The sequence below is a fragment of the Myotis lucifugus genome, unplaced genomic scaffold (genome assembly GCF_000147115.1).
Source record: "Myotis lucifugus unplaced genomic scaffold, Myoluc2.0 scaffold_49, whole genome shotgun sequence".
In the NCBI taxonomy this organism is placed as follows: Eukaryota; Metazoa; Chordata; class Mammalia; order Chiroptera; family Vespertilionidae; genus Myotis; species Myotis lucifugus.
The window spans coordinates 4398521-4418806 of record NW_005871097.1 but is presented as its reverse complement, the minus strand read 5'-3'; the positions used below and the strand labels follow the sequence as shown (position 1 = coordinate 4418806).

The following is a 20286-nucleotide window of genomic DNA, read 5'->3' as shown; positions in this document are numbered from 1 at the left end:
ACCTTAAGTTTATGCTTTTCTTTGTGCACCATTGTGTATGCACGAGGCATCTTATATATTTTTTTTAATTCAGAAAAGAGGTAGCAGAAAAGGATCAATTGATATTAAGAACATCAGATGTGTGGAGAAAGTCAATCTCGAGGAGCAGACCCCTGTGGAGAGACAGTACCCATTTCAGGTAAGGGGAGAGGCAACATTCCATTGGATGGATGGCTCTTCTTTTAATATTTTCTATTATGAACTCAATATAGTGGGGATAAATAAAGATACTTCAAAATGATTCACTAAGACAATGACAAGGCTTGGAACATTTCTAGATAGGAGGTGGGAGTGTGCCTACAGTAACCTTGGGAAGTGGCTTGAATTAAGTCAAGCCCTACTTTTATTATATCATGAATAGTTATCTTTCTGATGTAAAAGCAGATGGACTACCCTTCCATTGTTCAGACTACCCAGTGCTAGTATAAAAGAACTGTGGCCAAAAATGAAATAAAATAATCTGATTGCTGAACAATTTGTGCTTCCGGATTTAAAAAAGATCATTACCCAATTGGGAGAAACCAGGGGAGTGTGTGTTCATGGAAGATGCTTCAAATTTGTATCACAGGGGTATGAAGTACTTAAAGGACACAGGCTTTGGAGCCCCACAGAGCTCCTAGCCATTGCTTATACTTGCGTAACCATGGACATCATACTCAGTTTCTGAGTTTATTTTTCACTTGAAAAATGGGCATAATCAAATTTTTTCACAAATTTGAAATAGGATTAAAGTATTAAAGCATCTAGGAAAGATCTTCCAAACAAGTAGGTGTTTAACAAATGGTCTGTATTATTTCCCCACAAAAGTGAATAAACTAGAGAAGGATCTGGGGAGACATTGTAATCCTCAAACATTTAAACAAGTGTCTTAAAGAATAGAGAAATGACATGCTGAGGATTGTTAGAGTGGGGCATGACTCAAAGAGATAAGTTCCAGGGAGACATATTTTTACTCATTATAAGCATAAACTATATAATGATAAGACTATATGAAAATTGTTGAGGATGGCATAGTAGAAATGAAGGACATTCTATCCCTGAAAGTATTTTAAAGAATACAGCAGATGTCAAGGGGCGGGGGGAGGAAACATATGTAATACTCTTTGTAATACTTTAAGCAATAAAAAAAGAAAGAAAAAAAGATATTGAGGATATCCCTCTAACTATACAGCATATGTGCTGTATGTTTATTTATTTATTACCAGTCTTTATTTTTTTTTAATAAAAGGCCTCGTGAAATTAAAAAAAGAATACAGCAGATAAACATTTTCCAACTGGCTGTAAAAGGAGTCATGCACTGGGTAGGTGGGTAGACCAGAACACTAAGACATCTGTTATAGCTAACATTTTATCATTTTCTAATTCTCTGCTGTGATTTTCCAAAGTGTAGAGGTGTCTAGGGTAAAACACACTGAAAGGTGGAGGATAAAAATAACTAGACTTTTTTCTACCTAATTCCAGAGCTAATGGATATTATATAAGCAAACTCAAGGTCTCTTTTGGATAACAGAAAATTTGCAGTTGCACCATAGTGAACTACGATGCAATTATAGCTAAATGCACTAAATCTTTTCCTTTCCAGATTGTCTATAAAGATGGGCTTCTCTATGTCTATGCATCAAATGAAGAGAGCCGAAGTCAGTGGTTGAAAGCATTACAAAATGGTAATTTTAAACAGCCATAAAAGGGAGTCATCAATTGAGTTCTTTTGAGGGTTGGTGGAAGAAACACATGACAGTAAAAGGACTCAATGCCAAGACAGAATCTACTGATTTTCCTACCAACCTCAGAGAATATGCCACGCTTGTCCTCATTTTGCATTCTCATTGTTACATAGGGGAAGCTCGGGTATCAGATGCCCTTCTTGCCCCTTCCCTGCCCTGCACAGTGCTGGCTATTGTCCTTCCCAGCAGCTCGGAGGAAGCCAGGCCACCTGCTCCCCACCCACTTTGCTTGCCTTTCCAGGGCAAAGTCTAGGCTAGGTCCTTTTGGGGTTATGTCAGGTCCTATAGTTACTGTACTTTGGATATTTATTTAAAGTCATAGCTAACACTTACTAAGCACTTATCATTCGCCAGCTATTGTATCAAGTACTTGTAAAACATTTTCTTAGGTAACCCTCTTGACAACTGTGAAAATGGGTCATAGTAGTCTCCATTTTTTCAGATAAGTGAAAGAGACATGGCCAATGTCACATACCTAGCAATGGAAAACTCACAATTCAATTACCCAAATCCAACTTTTTAACCAATACAGTATATATGCTAGGCTTCTGGGAAAGCTCAAGGTCAGAAACTAGTGTTTTATAAACTTAACTCCTTTTGTTTGCTGTGGTTTCTATAATAATTTATTTTTAATTCTCATTAGCATTTAGTGACATTTCTTTTAATGCCAGGCTTTTCAGGTAGGCTGAGCTGAGTTAAACTAAGAGAATAATATTACTAAAGTACACTGTTTATTGAACACCTACTCTGAGCCAAACACTGTGCTGGACACTTTACATACATTTTCTTAATGACCCAGCAAAGTGGTTATTATTCTCTCCATACACTTCCTTGAGTCAGGGTTATAAAGGAGGAGCAGAATTCCCTTGGGATCAAAATAAGAAGTCCTTAAGATGAATAAAAAATCAAGATGGAAAGAGTTGAAGCCACATGCAACACCAACCCTCCCCATCTAGAGTTTCTTTTTGAACTATTATCTACTAAGACCTTGTAGGGTTCTCTGCTGTTTCGAGAGACACTAGCTTGCTGTAGACACTCTTACAATTTCATTTCTTTGTATTTCTTTGTCCTGTTTCCATGGGTTTTAAAATATGTACACATTCCTAGAAAAGTAGCCCTATAAACCATTAAGTCCTTAGTGTAAACAGTTCAAAGTCATGAACGACAAAATGAGAAACTGTTCTATATCAAGGGAAACTAGATAACTAAATGCCATGACTCTGGGTTGGATCCTAGATCAGAAGAAAATGAATGATTATAAAGGATATTATGGGGACAATGAGAAAAAATTGAATATGAAATATATATTAAGTAATAGTTTGTATATGTGTTAAACTTCCTGAATTTGATAATTTCATTGTGATTATATAAAGGCATGTCCTTGTTAACAGAAGTTACATGCTGAAGTATTTGTGAGTGACATTACTAAGGTCATAATATCTGTACTTGCTCTCAAATGATCAAGCAAATATAACAATAATTTACAATCTAAATATAAAGTGCTGGGGGGTGGGGACGGCTGGGGAGAGGTCAATGGGGAAAGGAAAAATGAGACTTATGTAATACTTTTAAAATAAAATCTAAATAGATATATAGAGAGAGCTATAGGGTATATATATATATATATCTATATATATATATATATAGAGAGAGAGAGAGAGAGAGAGAGAGAGAGAGAGAGAGAGAAAGCAAATGTGGCAAACGGTTAAAAATTGAATCTGGGTAAAGGGTATACGGACATTCATTGTACTAGTCTTGCTACTTTTCTGCATGTTTGAAATGTTTTAAAATAAAAAGTGGGGGATGTATATACTTATTACAACCTTTTTTTCTTTTTGCTAATATCTAGTCCTACCCTTCAGCCTCTTTCTGCTACAAGAGCACAAGATGCATGTGCTATAACACGCTTACTTCCATTATGAATGCATTTCTAAAATCCTAACACCAAGCTGATCTGTATATGCATTTTCTACTAGTTTTTTAAAAAACTGATATAGTTATTGAGTTGTTCTTACTATACACATGGTTAGATTTTTCTTTTGGGCTTTTTAACTTCTAAGTGAAAGACATATCCTTTGGGAACCATTTGCTCTTACCCTGGTTGCTGGCAAAAATGATGTTTTCATTGTTCTTTGATAAAAGCACTTACTGAATGTGTTTTCTTCCTGCCTGCTCCCCAGAGATAAGGGGCAACCCCCACCTGCTGATCAAGTACCACAGTGGGTTCTTCGTGGAAGGGAAGTTCCTGTGCTGCCAGCAGAGTTGCAAAGCGGCCCCGGGATGTACTCTCTGGGAAGCATGTAAGGTGACCCCTCTATTGAGTGGACCCTGGGTAGATGGTGCCCCATTAGGCAAATCTGCCACAAGCCAAAACAGCTCGCCAGTTCAGGAAAACAAGGTGTGCCATATTGGTTGGCATCATGAAATTTCAGCCTCACAGATGCTATCTGGCAAATGAAATCTAATTCTAGGGTTAATTGAGTAATGTTTATTAAAATAATAACAATATTAACACCTGTCATTCTTTTACTCCATGAGAAATATTTTTCAAATTTGAATAATAAATCAAGCTGTTTATTCCCTCCTGTAATTCTTCCTGGTTTAAGATAAACTCCAAATAGGTAGAACATGGTGAACATATCACCATGGTTTATAAATTAAATCATAAACTGAAAAAAAATTCTTTTTAAAAATGTCAATGGATAAAATTTTAAGTAAAACTTTTAATCACCATATATAACACAATGATGGATGGCCAAGTTTTAAGATATATATTTAAAGTGGTTTGCCATCCTCTACATGTTTGTTGATTTCTTAATAACATCAGAAGAGGTAGTAAAGTGTTCTATCCAGAGTTATATTCCTAGAGAAATCTACCTGAGATTTTATCTGGGGACAGAAAAGAAAGCCCACGGAGTGGTTTTGAAGGGATAATGGAGGGAGAGAATTATGTTATTTTCTTCTTGCACCCTTGAGTCCCATTCCTTCACCAGGATACTTACATGAGACAGTGTTATATATTTTAGTTTACCATTGTTTAATGACATGAAGTTGTCAATAAGTAATAACAGTTTTAGCAGCCTGAACAAAATTTGCTTGGATTACAATGACTTTAAAGAATTGAATGAGATCAACTGTGTGATAAAACTTTATAAACTGTAACACACACAGACATATGGAATGTTATCCACATTCACTTCATAACAGTATTGACACCTGACAATTATGTTAATGTTACTGCTGGTCATTTTACAACAAAATCAATGAATCAATATGCATTGTGTATTCTATTTCAATTAGACTACACAATGAATATTTATTCATCTTAATGAGATCACATTGCCCTTTATACTCTTGAATTATAGTGATTTAATGAACTATTCAGAATTTACTGTATGTGGATTTTCCCTCCACTGTGAGGGACTGAAGAATAATGTCTCCTTACAGCATTAATCATTTCCCCCAATTATTCTGTCCATGATCTGATATCATTACCCAGCAGGACAGATTCCAACTCTGACCTTGCCCTCACTCCCAGGGGAAGATCAGGAGAAAGGCCAGAGAAAGCATTGCCTTTGGATTATCTTTCTAAGCTCCAGCTGGATGCCACCTGCCATGTGTTCTAAGTGCCACAGGCTCTTCCCCAGCCTCTGAAGAAACTGCAGAATATAGAAGTATTCTGTCTCACAGCAGCTGTAATATTATCTGTCCAAGTGTAATTTACTATCTTGACTCCTTTGCTGAGTTATAGGAAAGCTCCATGGGCACAGAAAGGAAGTGATTGAGTGTCTTTGCTTCCTTCTGTTCCAAAATGCCCTGGGCCACCCTCTTTCCAGGGTACGTGTCCTGGGAAAAAGTTGACCATACACCCCAGTTTGTTTGGGACAGTCTCATTCTGCATCTGGTGACCTGGTATAATTATATTAAAAGCCTACTTATCACGGTCAGGAATGTTCCAGTTTGGTCAATAAACCACATGGCCACCCCATTTATAAGGCATATAATAGCTTCACACTCACTGCCTGGATATTTATCTATATGTGTGGGAAGAAAGAGAAACCAAAAATTATCATAAGAATAGAAAAATGAATAAAACAGATTTGTTCATTTATAAATCAGCTATTTATAAGAATCTTGTATGAGTCAAAGATGAATCGGACGTGAATCTGAATCCTAGGGTCATAGGTCTTTCCTAAGCAATTAGATATATGCTACTCAAATACAAGGTGGAAATTTGGTATAAATAAATAGTTTTTAGGATTTAGAGGAACTTGACTCTTTTATCTATTTTTGGAGAATACTGATGATGGTGGGGAGTGGTGTTTTATTTGGGTATTATACAGGAAAGCAACAATAACTCAAGATGTTGTGTCTAAATTTATTTAATCTGCAGTATTTATTACATAAGCTAGATCTTTTGAATCATAACATTAGATCTTTTGCTTTGTTTTATTTAAAGTTACTTCTGATATTACTTGGTTCTATTTTTCAGATGCTGATCTGCACATTGCAACAAAGGAAGAGAAACTAAGACTTCCCGCCTTCCCAGACAGAATGGTAAGTCAACATTTAATTTTTCTCATGATCAGGATTTAGTAAATAAATCAAGAGTTGCCAGATTCAAGACTAGAAAATATAGACTTCCTTCAAACTGCCAACAAAGAGAGAAAAACTGAACCATCATCAATAGCAATGGCAATGTCAAATAATGAATTCAAATACAGAACCATTAACCATTTTGTATTTTTATATTTAATAACAGGGCCTTTTTCTAACCTGTAAGCACATAAATAGTCACTAAAATGGTGCATGTGGGAGATAGCATCACATATAACAGGCAGCTGTTACTAGCTATCATTCCTAAACTACCACTAGCATGGCCAAGACTGCCTCATGTAAATCTGGTGAAGGAATGGGACCACATAGAGCACTAGCAGAAAACAACATAATTCTTTCTCTCCATTATCCTTTCAAAGCCACTCGGTGGGCTTTCTTCTAGTCACTCTCAGGTAATATAAATTTTCCCAATTACCAGTAGTCATGAGAATAGCCTCTAATTGTCCCATCCAATGCTATAATCACTCAACTTTGAACATCTTTGCAAGTTAAAACTTTTCTCCTTTACCTAGCTCAAGCCTGCATCAGAGGACGGCCTGCTTTAGGGGAAGGCTCATGGAGAGGCTGAGATTTCTGACCTTTTCAGGGTTGGGGCTCAGGAAGAGCAGGTCTACTGAAAAAGAGACAGTCATATATGATTGGTCTCATCATGCTTTGGTAGTGGCGGCTTTTCCAATGCCAATTCTTTATCTTATGGGGGACTTTTCTGGGTTTCCCACTGGGAACATGTAGTTTTACGACAGAGGAAATGTCTTGACTCTTAGCTCTTGGGATTTTAGCCCCCAACTTTTCTGCTGGGTCAATTCACCAATTTTGAGCAGAGTTTTCAAGATGGCTTCCAGCCAGCCCTCTCCCAGGGGTGAAGTTGGCCTCCAGAAAAACAAATGAAACCTTGGATGCTTTACTTAGTGAAACTGTATGCAGCTTGCTCTCACAGTACAGGTTGCTGCTCTCCTTGTGCTCTGCTTTCTTGAGTTCATAGCCATAGTCTCCTGCTTTTAGTTTCCCCAGGTGGGCATCAGCCTCCTCAAATGCCAAAAGAGACACAAAATGGCCTCCCAGTGATTCTCTGGAAGCTCACCTGAAATTAAAGGAGCATCTCCACCCACCCATCAGCTCTATGGTGTCTTGGATACTTATTTTCAGTTGCACACATTCACACCCACTACATCTATCTTTCTAAGTAAAAACAATATAATCTTTGTGAACCAACATGAAGGACAAAAATAAATACCTTATTATAGTAGGTTGAATTGTGTCCCCCAAATTTTATGTTCACCCAGAATTTCAGATTGTGACCTAAACAGGTTATTTGCAGATGTCATTAGATAAGGACCAAGTTGAGATAATACTGGATTAGGATGGTCCATAAATCCAATGGCTGCTATCCTTACAAGATGACAAGACATAGAGATACATAGAGAAGGCGGCCATTTAAAGACCTAGGCAGATATTGGAGTCATGCTGCCACAGGGCAAAAAATGTCTAGAACCACCAGAAGCTGAAAGAGGCAAGCAAAGATTCTCTCCTAGAGCTTTTCAAGGGAGCATGGTCATGCTGAAGCCTTGATTTTGGACTTCTAACCTCCAGAATTGTGACAGATTGTTGCTTTAACCCACCAAATATGCACTAATTTGTTTTGGCAGTCCTCAGGAAACTAATACAATTATTAAGGTTTGGGTGTGTTTTTTCTTATCAGTGACGTTGCTGTTTTGTCTTGGATGCATGCTCCAGTCCTGAAGCTTAAAAATTATGGCCTTGTGAAACACTAAGAGCAATGTCCAGACTACAAATTCATAGAGACAAATGGTCAATTAGTGGTCGCCTGAGGCCAGGATGGGAATGGGGATTGCCTATAAAAGGACATTAGGGATCTTACAGAGGTGATAGGAATGTGCTCAGACTGGGTTGTAGTGATAGTTGCCCAACTTGATAAATTTACTAAAAGTCACTGAATTACAAAAAGTGAATTTTATGGTATGTAAATTATATTCCAATAAAGTTTGTTTTAAACACAACTAAGAGCAAAGTATAATTTAGGAGCCAGACACCATTGCATCTAGTCTAGGGCAAGGAATTCTTTGGGAAACGTGTTGAAAATTATCAGCCAGGCAAATCAGTTACCAAGGTCTGTTTTGATTATAACCTGCCCTAAGGGATCAGGGATCAGAGAGAGTATTGTGAAAAGTATGTTTTCATTTGTTTTGTTTTTTATCAGACTATTCAGTAGAGGACTTACTGAGCTGACGAAAATTAAAATTTGCTTTCTAGCTATTCTGTTTAGATTTCTGATTAGGGAACTTTCCACTGCATTTATCTTTGAAGATAACCACTCCAAGCTCATAAATTGCAGTGTCCTGCATAACTAAAATTTCCAGGATGTTACTCCCTGGAAAAAAAGTAAAATACAGTGTGGAAAAATAAAAATTCAGATATATATATAATGTAAATTTCTAATTGAAGTATAACATGCACTTAGAAAAGTAAACAAGTCCTAAATATGTTCAGTTTGATAAATTTTTACAAACTGAACACATCTTTACAACCCACATTGACATTAAGGAACAGATCACAGAACCCTAGGGGTACCCTCATACCTCCTTTCAGTTACTACATTCCACCAAGAGTAATCACTAGCCTGATTTATAGCATTATAGATTATTTGCCTGCTTTGAACCTTTATATAAGTGGAATCATATAGTCGTTTATTATCTGACTTCTTTTGTCCAATTTATTAGATTTTCTCATTTTTTATTATGTGGTTATAATTTATTCTCATTGCCATATAGAATTCCAGTGTGTGAATATGCCACTGTATTAGTTTCTTTTTTTGTTGTTGTTAATCATCACCTGAGGGGAGGAGTAGGAGTAGGGGAGAGAGAGAGAGAGAGAGAAAGAGAGAGAGAGAGAGAGAGAGAGAGAAACATGGAGTTGAGAGAGACACATAGATTGGTTGCCTTTCAAATGAGCCCTGACCTGGGGAGGAGGGGTGGCGCAAGTGATCCTGCAACTCAGATAGGTGCCCTTGACTGGGAATCAAACCTGCAACCCTTTGGTGCGTGGGCCGACACTCTAACCACTGAGAAAACTGGCCAGAACTCACTGTATTAGTTTCTTATTGCTGTTGTAACAAATTACCACAAATTTAGTGACTTTAAGCAACAAAAATTATTCTTTTGTAGTTCTGAAGATCAGAAGTCTAAAATGGGTCCACAAAGCTGTCTTCCTTCTGGAGATTTTAGGGAGAAATCTATTCCAGGTTCTAGACTAGAGGCTACCTGTGTTCCTTGGTTCCTGAACCGTTCTTCCATCTCCAACGCCAGTAGGATAGCATCTTCTTTCCTCTCTGATCTCGGCTTCCATACACACATTTTCTCTTTAATCTGACTTTCCTGTCTTCCTCTTATAAGGGTTCTTTTGATTATATTGGACCTACCCCAATAATCTAGGGTAATCTCCCCACTTCAAGATCCATAAATTAATCACATCTACAAAGTCCCTCTTACCATGTAAGGTAACATATTCACAGGTCCCAGGGACCAGGACGTGAACATCTTTGAGGGAACATTATCTAGCCCAGGGGTCCTCAAACTACAGCCCACGGGCCACGTGCAAATACAAATATTGTATTTGTTCCCGTTTTGTTTTTTTACTTCAAAATAAGATATGTGCAGTGTGCATAGGAATTTGTTCATAGTTTTTTTTTAAACTATAGTCCAGCCCTCCAACGGTCTGAGGGACAGTGAACTGGCCCCCTGTTTTAAAAGTTTGAGGACCCCTGATCTAGCCTATTACAACCACAATATCTTTATCCTGATAAAATTTAGGTAATTTCCAATTTTAGCTAACTTAAATAATTCTACTATGAGCATTATTTTACATGTCTTTTGATTTCCTTGTTGGCTATGTATATAGGCTTTCTAGATCATAGGGTATGTGCATGTCCAGCTTTAGTAGATTCTGTAAACAGCTTTTCAATATGGTTCTACCACTACAAACTCCAACCAGCAAAGTTGACAGTTTCTGTTATATTCCTTCCTTCCTTCCTCTTTTTTCTTTCACTCTATTTCTTTCTCTTTCTTTTGTTTTCTCTTTTCCCCTTCCCTCCCTTCTTTCCTCTCTCTCTCCCTCCCTCCTTCCTTCCTTCACTCTTTACTTCCTTCATTTTTAATTTAAGATCTGATATACCTAGGTTGTTAGTTTCTGGTACATGAATCTGTGTGCTTCACTGTGATCTATTAATATATATTATCCTTCAAAGCTGAAGATTCCTCGAGCAGTTCCTATTTTCAAAATGGATGAACCATCTTCAAGTACCGCTCTAGTCCAGTATGAAAGTAACTCAAAGAAAAGGTATGACTCCCAGCCAAACGTCAATATGCAGTATGTTCCAATGGAAGAATGCCCTGACTGGTGGCAAGTAAGACAACTGAAAAGGTAAACCTCAGTTCTCAGTCTGGTTGCTCAGCAGGTAGAATAAACATTACACCACTGCCTTGGACCTCATTCTCAAAGGACCATAGTCCTTAGCCGAGATAGGGTTGTCTTGTTACAAAATGTTCACTGTTTGAGCCAGAAGCAGTGGCCCCACTAGGACTGAGCAGCACAGTATTTCCATTCAGTCTGTCCAATCTAATGATCTAAGTAATACTTGAGCATTTTATTCCATCTTCTTTCTTTCCCCTTCCCTCCTAATAACCCCACATTCCAGAACTCAGAATATTTAAATTATGTTCTTTATATGAAGAGAGTTTAGAGTGGGCTGACTTGTAAAGTGCTTGGGCATCACTGGCCAAATGACAAGTAGCATTTTAAGCTTGCCTCCCGAGGATGTGATTAGTCTCCTCATGTTTTTAAGCCAAAAGAGGCTACCTAAAGCCAAAATTGAAACTACCTTGAAGACAGTACCTAAACTGTATATCTCTGGGGTTTAGTACCAAGTCAGCCCCACACTTGATGCTCACTAAATATGAAATTGAATTGTAAGATGACAATAGAGAAAGTCAATTGACTACCCTTCCTTATGTGCTGCCTTATACTTCCTCCCCATCATGCTATTCACTGTCTGACATCTTCTCACCCAGTTATTAGCATCCCTCCAGGGCACTGGTGTTTGTATTTCTTTACAAAGCATGCAGAGAATCTCTCTGACTCACCATATATCTCCTTTGTTTTCTCCCTTGTCCTTTTATTGTTTTATTCTTTCCATCTTCATCATTTTTACCTAAAGCAAATGCCTCACTGTACCAATGATACAGCCATAGGGGCTATATGGAACTTGAAATGATATAAATGTATTCTTGCTATTGTCTTCAGTATAACAAGTCATGGTAGCTTTTATTTCAAAGTGGAGATAGAATCCAAATGTATTAATTTATAGCTGGTGTCTGAGGACAGGAGTTACATTTATTTGCCTGAAGCCTAGTGTTCTTGGAAGGAGACAATAAGGAGACATAAGCCCAGATTCAAGGAGGGTGAATGTCATGTCAACTTTGTGCCAGCTCCCCTCCCTGCCAGAGGCCCAAGTGATTCATTGAGGGAGGTGTGCAGTGAAACTGACTGACCAGTATTCAAATAAGTAGTCAGCACTATTGATTCATATGGGGTTGCTGCAGAGCTACCAACTCATAGATTGCCAAATCCTAGCTTTCTTTAAAATGTTGATATTTTGTTCATCGTGGATTTTTTGCATTAATTTTTATTTTAAAAATATTTTATTAAAACACTATTTATCTTGGATACTGAGTTTTTTTTACACCACCCTTAGCTTTTGCACCCAAGATATAGTCCCAACCCTAGGTTTTTCCCTAGAACTTCAGGAAACTAGCTGTCTGAACAAAGGATTGATTAATCACTTCTTAGCATGAGCAGCATTACATCACCTATAAATGAATTCTAAGAATTGCTAAAAGATCTTCATGGAGCTTGAATTGTAAAAATACAGTCATGATTCTCAACTCATATAAGTACGTCTGACTTTCTGTCATTCATACTATCTTAGCCTGAGCTGCTTTTTACTCTTTATTTTTCTGAGCAGTAAAATAAACCATGTTCTAATTAAAGCATTCAAACCTTGTAGATTCTTCTATGTATTTTCCTTAAAATGTTTTCTATGCACGTTGCCATATATATAGAATTAAAAAATCAGGTTCTTACCATATAGTCTTCTTTGCCACTTGCTCTATTTACCTAACATCTTAGATATTTTCCCCATTTGCATACATGAAGATATACTTATTTTTTTATTTAAAAAATTTTATTGTGGTACATAACAAAATTTACCATTTTAGTCATTTTTAAGTGTACAGTTCAGTAGTGTTAAGTACATTCACATTGCTGTGCAACCTACCTCACTATTTTGGAAGGCAGCTATGCTCACCACTATACCACCAACGCAACTTACCTCACTATTTTGAATGTCTATATAGCAATTCATTATATGGGCAAACTTTTTAATTAAAAAATTTTAGTTGAAAAATTTTAACTATATTTTTAGCATTTTTAAATATGAATTTTCTTCTGAAGAGATGAAGTGAAAAAGCTATGCTAGTGAGTAAGGATGTTTGGGAAGGTGGAGAGGGAGGCACGCCTGGAAATGGAACCAGAGGAGCATTTCCTTGTTAAGAAAACTTGTCAGTTCTGAAGTGTGATTTTTTATTAAGAGCCTGGGATATGAAGGCAAACAGGAAATAGGTATTACAGTCCAAGTAAAACAGACTTTGAACTTGGATAAGTCCTCATGCTCTACTCAACACCCAAAATCAAAGAGAAAAGGATGGATGACAGAGGATGATAAAAATTTTGCTCATCCATCTGTGTCTACATGGAGTTAAAAGTTCAGTATTTTCAAGACTTTTAATTCTAATCACAACAGCAAAGAAAAAAATAACCTATTTTAAACATGGATGCGATAAAATGCTTGCATATATCTATAAGAAAAGCAGGGCAAAACCAGTAAAGATGTTTTATTAATCCAAATTTTCTATTGTTTGGGGCAATTATGAGCCATTATTAACAATTTGCTTTTGTCTATGAATACTGTCAAACCACTGCTTTTTATTGGAGACCCTGCAAGGACAGAAATGTGACCATGACTCATCAGCTTAAATTTCCAAAGGAAGTGAAAACACATGGGTTGCAATGTTTAATAAAGCTAAAACATATCTAACAAAATTACTTTTGTCATTTAACATTTAGAGATAAATACAAATTTATGAAATGTATCTCTTTTTTTATAGCAGTGGGGATTTTGCATGCAGCAACCAAAGAGAAAAAACTGTGAATCACAGCACCTCAAAGATGTCATGGTATATCAAATTCAGACAGTCCTTTACCCTGGGGATTTGCTTTCATTTGCAGGAAAACTAACCAAATTTGCAGCAATTTTGCAACTAGACTTTACATTTAAAGTAAACCCCCCAAATCTATGTAGTTTGCTTCTCTGAAACCTTAAATTGGTCTGAATTGATAACTTGTGGGTTACCATTACCCTCACTCGGATTTGTCACTTCCATCATTGGTGATGCACACTGATGTTAACATGAACACTAATATACCTGGCTCAGGCATCTCTAGCAGGAGGGGAAAAAAATAACCTAGAGTTGAATAACTCTTCTCTAAGAATAGTTCTATACACAACCTGCGATTTTTTTTAACTTTATACTACAGCTGCCCCTGAAGGCATCTTCATCTATTTCATGAGCCCACTTTTCTGAAAGACTCAATGAAATCCACATTCCTGGGGGCCTCCTGGGGACTTCTTGTATCAAACAGCCATTTTCTCATTAAACTGAGCATGAACTCAGTTTTTGAGTCACTCTCTCTTCACTTTGCTGATACCTTCCCAAGTGCAAAAAGGGAAACCTAATAGTTTGCATTTCATTTACGTGGATGAAAGCAGGGTGGGATTTGATATTGTACTGCTAGATACTTGGATTATTTCTCAGTGTTTTTTTTATTCATTTGATTCCTCTCTTCTTAAGGGGATTCCCTGAGTCAAGTTCATCTGAAGAAGAGGAAAACCTGGATAACCAAGAGTGAGTTTTGAAATTTCTCTGTGTCTCTCTAAAACTAGACAGAGATGTTTCTATTGTATTTCAGAGATCACCTAGAACAGCGGTTCTCAACCTGTGGGTCGCGACCCCTTTGGCGGTCTAATGACCCTTTCACAGGGGTCGCCTAAGACCATCCTGCATATCATATATTTACATTATGATTCATAACAGTAGCAACATTACAGTTATGAAGTAGCAACGAAAATAATTTTATGGTTGGGTCACAACATGAGGAACGGTATTTAAAGGGCCAGAAGGTTGAGAACCACTGACCTAGAAGGAGGCCAAAGGTTCTTAAATGCCAACCCACTTAAAATTAAAGATATACAGGCCCTACCCAGAATCAGAATTGGAGATTCAGGAATCTGTATTTCTGAAAAGTTCCTCAGGTGATTTTCTGGAGCAGCCAGGTTTGGAAATCCCTGATCTAGGCCAATGTCTCAATTTATAGGTTAGAAAGCTGAATGACAAATTATGTAATTAAACATTACTAACTGTCAAATATTGAATTCTTTCCTATTGCAGCTGGTTTGCAGGTAACATCTCCAGGTCACAAGCTGAACAGTTACTGAGACAAAAGGTAAATAATCTGATCTTTTACAGAGGCAGAGCTGCCTCACACAGATTGTCAAACTGCAGCGGGAAGGCCGGGGAGGGTTGGAGGGCAGGAGGGAGGGGGTTAAGAGATCAACTGAAGGGCTTGTATGCATGCATATGAGCATAACCAATGGACATAAGACACTGGGGGGTAGGGGAAGCCGGCGTATTGTCAAAAAGGACACATATGTAATACCCTTTGTAATGCTTTAAGCAATAAAAAAAAAGAAAAAAGAAAATAAAAAAATAAAAAAATAAAAAAATAAAATAAAATAAAAAGAAAAAAAATAATCTGATCTTTAAAATAGCGCCTAAGAATCTCTTTCTATTGTTGGGTCTAGTAGACTCTAGAGGATAATGCACTTTTTATAGAAACCTTAGTGCTAATTAGGCAGTCACATCATCATAGTGTTGGTTGTCCAGCCTATAGGTTACCATGCCCTTCACATATAGCTACTTCCCCTGTTCCCATTATATATTTCTGTGTAATAAACCACTTCAAAATTTAATGGCTTGAAACAACAACATTTATGATTTCTCACAATTCTGTAAGTGATTCAGCTGGGTTAGCAGTTTTTATGCAGGTTTGGTATAGGGTCACTCATGTGGATGCAGTCACTGGGGGGTTGGGGTTAGCTGAATCAATCAACTTGGATGCCGTAGTTCTTCTTCATGTGGCTAATTTGAGCTTCCTAACAGCATGGTAATCTCAAGGCAGTGGTTGAAGAGGATGAGCCCTACAGTTCAGTGCAAACACTATCAAGTCTCTGTTTTTTTCATGTTTGCTAATGTCTCATTGGCCAAAACAAGTCACATGGTCCAGCCAAGAGTCAAAGTGAGAGAGGACTTCACTAACTTGGTATTTTGACACATTCTTAGTTTTTTATCTACTCTTTCTGAATGTGGATTTGTTTAGAATTAACACAAGTCCTTAAGAAAGACAAGTTGAGCATAGAACTAAAAGATTTGTTCTACACCTTTGGTTTTCTAAAACTTTCAAGAGTATGATATGATGATATGTGCTTTTAAATTTTATTTCTGAAAGATTAAAACATTAGGCTTACATAAATACAAAACAGAGGAAATTATCAGGGAGGATTCAAAGTTAACTGGTAAGAAAAAGTTGCAGCACACAGGGTAGATCTGTAAAGAAACTGAGTGAGAAAAGGAAGAAAGCTACACTGCGGGTCCCCTTCTGCACCAACTGTTGAATAATCTGTGCCATCAATGAGATTTAAAGTGAATCTATGAGAAGGATCTCTTACATTTGCAACAGCATGGATGGACCTGGAGAGTATTATGTTAAGCGAAATAAGCCAGTCAGAGAAAGATAAATATCACATGATCTCTAATGAACAAAATAAACTGATGAACAAAATAAACTGATGAACAAAATAGATCCAGAGACATAGAACCATGGAACAGACTGGTGAATTTCAGATGGAGGTGGGGGTAGGGAAGTGGGGGTGGGAAGAGATTAACCGGGGAATTTATATGTATATATGCATAGCCCATGGACCCAGACATTAGGGTGGTAAAGGTTTGGGAGGGGTGAGTATGGGGAAGAGGGAGTCAATGGGGGGAAAACAAACAAAGGAGACATCTGCAATACTTTCAACAATAAAAATAAATTTTTAAAAAGTACAAAAAAATAAAGCGAATCTAAAAGATCTAGTTTCCTACTGCCTACCAGGAAAAAAAATCATTTTCAAGGACAACAAAAATGTTTTCTGTTTCTTTTCATTTTCCTTCCTTTTCAGGGAAAAGAAGGAGCATTTATGGTTAGAAATTCCAGTCAAGTGGGAATGTACACAGTGTCTTTATTTAGTAAGGCTGTGAAGTAAGTATGACATGGATTTGTTTTTGTTTTTGATTTTTCTTGTGTATTCTTTGAATATGCTGGTCATTTAGTCATCATATTTAAACTCTGAAATTTTAGATCAAAGTATTTATGTTGAACGAGACTATTTGTAGTGGCCTTTCTCCCCGCTACTTCCAAGAGGCTGTTCTCAGGGATCCTCTCCTGCCTATCCCAGGTTGCAGCAAAGTGCCCAGTGCACAGCATGCGTCAGTAAATAATTGTTAAAGGAACCCTGGGTTACTCCTCTCAATTCAGTCCCAAGTCTAGGAAGAGAAAAATAGCATTGGAGCCACTACATTGTTGGTCCTGATCACAAGCTGGGCTGAGAAACCTACTCCAACATCAGAAGTTAGTTCTTACAGTGGGTGCAGAGTTAGCAAAAGGTTGGATCAATGTAGCTGTGTTCCCCAAATAGCTTCTTTCTAGGATACTGGCCTCTCCGTGTGGTTAAGAGTTCTGATATGAAGCTACTCCTCAAGTTCCAAATCCTGACTCTACCATTTATAAAGCTTTCTGGCATTGAGTAAGTTTCTCAAACTCTGTGCCTCAACTTCCTTATCTGAAAATGGAACATGATAATGTTTATTATGTCCCATTAATAAAGTAATTTTGTGTATCAGATCAGAACAGTGCCTGGCATATAGTAAACACTCAATAAACTAATACCAGTTACTATTATTGTTGTTAGGAAAGAGTAATAATTCTACCTGCTCCACCACCTCCATCCCAACACCTAGGCATAAAAGACCTCCCCAGTCATCTTATGCAAATCACCCTTACCAACATCAGGATCCCACTTCAGTTTCACAAGCCACTTTCCCATTAGTTGTTAGCTCTTTTTTCCTTCTAATCATCTTGTGAAGCAAATAGGAAAGCTGTTTTTATTTACACCTTTTTACAGATGAGAGGACTGAGGTTCAAAGAAAGCTTATAAAGACCCACCCACAAGATTAATAAATGTCAACTTGAAGCTGGGCCTTTAACAGCCCAAAGTTCATGTTCCTTCAACCACACTTGTTCCTACACTGAAACTCCCAATGTTCTGAAATAATAACATGAACAAAACTTGATTAGAAGCATTTGAGCAAAATTTTTTTTCTGTGTGTGCAATCCTCTTTTAATGATTGGATTGAATGACCCTCTGCCTTGGTGCCTTCTCCATGTGTCCTGCCCTGTGGTGTATATATGTATTTTTGCAATAATTAAGTGATTTAAAAGTTATTTTATTTTGAGAGACTTTTTACACAATTTCTATCTCCAATTTGAAAGAATAGGATGTATTCTATACAGTCATCTGGAATTTTCCAATGCCAGAATTCCCCGATGCATCTCATGTACTAGGTTGCACATCTGGATGCTGGCTGAAGCCAACTCAGGAAGAACTGGTAAAAGACTTGGTTCACTGAATATCAAAAGCTCTGTGGCCCTCTGGTCCTGCAGTTTTAGCCAAACCTCATATCAGAAGTCTTTCTAGTCAAGTTTCTTGACACCAGATTTATTTTTGAGGTGACCAGGTAGAAAAAATCAGCAAATGGATAAGGAATCAAATTGAAATAATCCAAATCAATGAATACAGAAGCCTTCTTTTACTAAACACCATCAATGGGCTTGAATGAGTTTTATACTGACATTAAGAGCTGGTTAGCCATTTGCAACAAGAAAGTACCCTTCCTCCCTTTTATAATTGCAGTTTTAACTAGGCTGGCATTGCAACAACAACGATTTATTAGCAGTTTATGTGCCAAGCATAATGCAGATTGGTATGTATATAATCTCTCCAATCTTTATAACAAACAGATAAGGTAGCCAGCAAGCAGTAGAACTGGACTCAAAGTCCAGTTCTTAACCACTCTGCAATCCTCTCAAATCTAAGACGGACATATTATTCCTGGTTAGCCTAAATCAGTTAGCCTAATTCACCACTGTCTTCTAAAAGTAGAGCAAAAGAAAAATGTTTTATGTAAAAAAGGTACAAGTTTACATGAGGAATTAAAGGACATCCCCACCCACTCCATCCTGCCTGTTTCACTGCCCCAGAGAGCCTCCTACCCATACACCAGGGAAGAATACCCACAGCCTGATCACCATTGCTTCCCACATTTTAATTTTCATTATTACCATTAAAAAGAATTACTCTTTAGAATAATGATCCTGAAGAATTGTAGGGCTTTCAATCATCAAAAGAAGATTCCAGCTTTATACTTACTAAGGGAGGAACAGTTGGAAAGTTGGAATTTTATTGTACATGAATTCTGTATGTGCACCAAGGATATGTTGAGTTCAGAGAAGAGCCCTCTTTCATAATCGGTAATTGTCATGGATACCCCCAGAAAAATGCCAGATATCAAGACTGGGAAACCCTCTCTGACTTCCCTCTCCAAAATTTTCAAATACACCTAAGATGATTAACCATCATGCAATGAAGCTTCAATTGTTTATTAAAAATGTTCTAACAGTCTTTCTTTCTTACTAGTGATAAGAAAGGAACTGTCAAACATTACCATGTGCATACAAATGCTGAGAACAAATTGTACCTGGCAGAAAACTACTGTTTTGATTCCATTCCAAAGCTTATTCACTATCATCAACACAATTCAGCAGGTAAGTTATTTCAGTTTTTCTTTTATGGGTCCTTGTTGATAAATATCAGTTTTCTTGGATGCTACTGATCCTCCTAATATTCTCAATTATTATAGGGAACCATGAAAGTAAGAAAAAAATGTTCTCAAGCTCTATGCCTGCTGTGATTTTTAACCCACATTTCCTGGAATATAACATTATAAACTCTATAATGCCAGAAAATTTAAATTTAAGTTGAGTGAGCTGAATGACTTAGACGTAGAGATTGTCTTTATAAAAATATCTGCGGGGTTTTTTTCTACCTATAGAAGTTGATTGCAAAATTTAAACATTATAGATACGTCCATGGAGGTTATCTCTCCAATGATATGCAAGTTGGTGTCTGTTCTGGAAGAATTTTTTCTATGCTGGTACTAACACTTATTATTCATTAATTGTATATATGTATATGTATAAATAGATACATTATATTTTTACTGAGATGAGATCATTCTACACATGCCACTTTCCAGCTGCTTTCTTTACTCAACATGTCTTGGAGGTCTTTGCATGCAGATATGTATAGCTTACTTTGGTCTATTTAACAGCTATAGAGAAATCTATTATAGAATTACTTCATAAGATATTCACCTAGCCGAAACCGGTTTGGCTCAGTGGATAGAGCGTCGGCCTGCGGACTGAAGGGTCCCAGGTTCGATTCCGGTCGGGGGCATGTACCTGGGTTGCGGGCACATCCCCAGTGGGAGATGTGCAGGAGGCAGCTGATCGATGTTTCTCTCTCATCGATGTTTCTAACTCTCTATCTCTCTCCCTT

General features: G+C 37.3%; 1 protein-coding gene across 1 annotated transcript in view; it reads left to right on the top strand.

Moving 5' to 3' along the window:
* The window catches only part of BMX (BMX non-receptor tyrosine kinase), a 46008-nt gene that overhangs the window by 7979 nt on the left and 17743 nt on the right, over positions 1-20286 (top strand). The window contains exons 3-12 of the mRNA XM_006088579.3: positions 74-178; positions 1622-1703; positions 3944-4063; positions 6256-6320; positions 10642-10817; positions 13619-13687; positions 14363-14416; positions 14960-15014; positions 16792-16871; positions 19366-19493. Coding sequence (XP_006088641.1) covers positions 74-178; positions 1622-1703; positions 3944-4063; positions 6256-6320; positions 10642-10817; positions 13619-13687; positions 14363-14416; positions 14960-15014; positions 16792-16871; positions 19366-19493 — 934 coding nt within the window. The remainder of the gene's footprint in view (positions 1-73; positions 179-1621; positions 1704-3943; positions 4064-6255; positions 6321-10641; positions 10818-13618; positions 13688-14362; positions 14417-14959; positions 15015-16791; positions 16872-19365; positions 19494-20286) is intronic.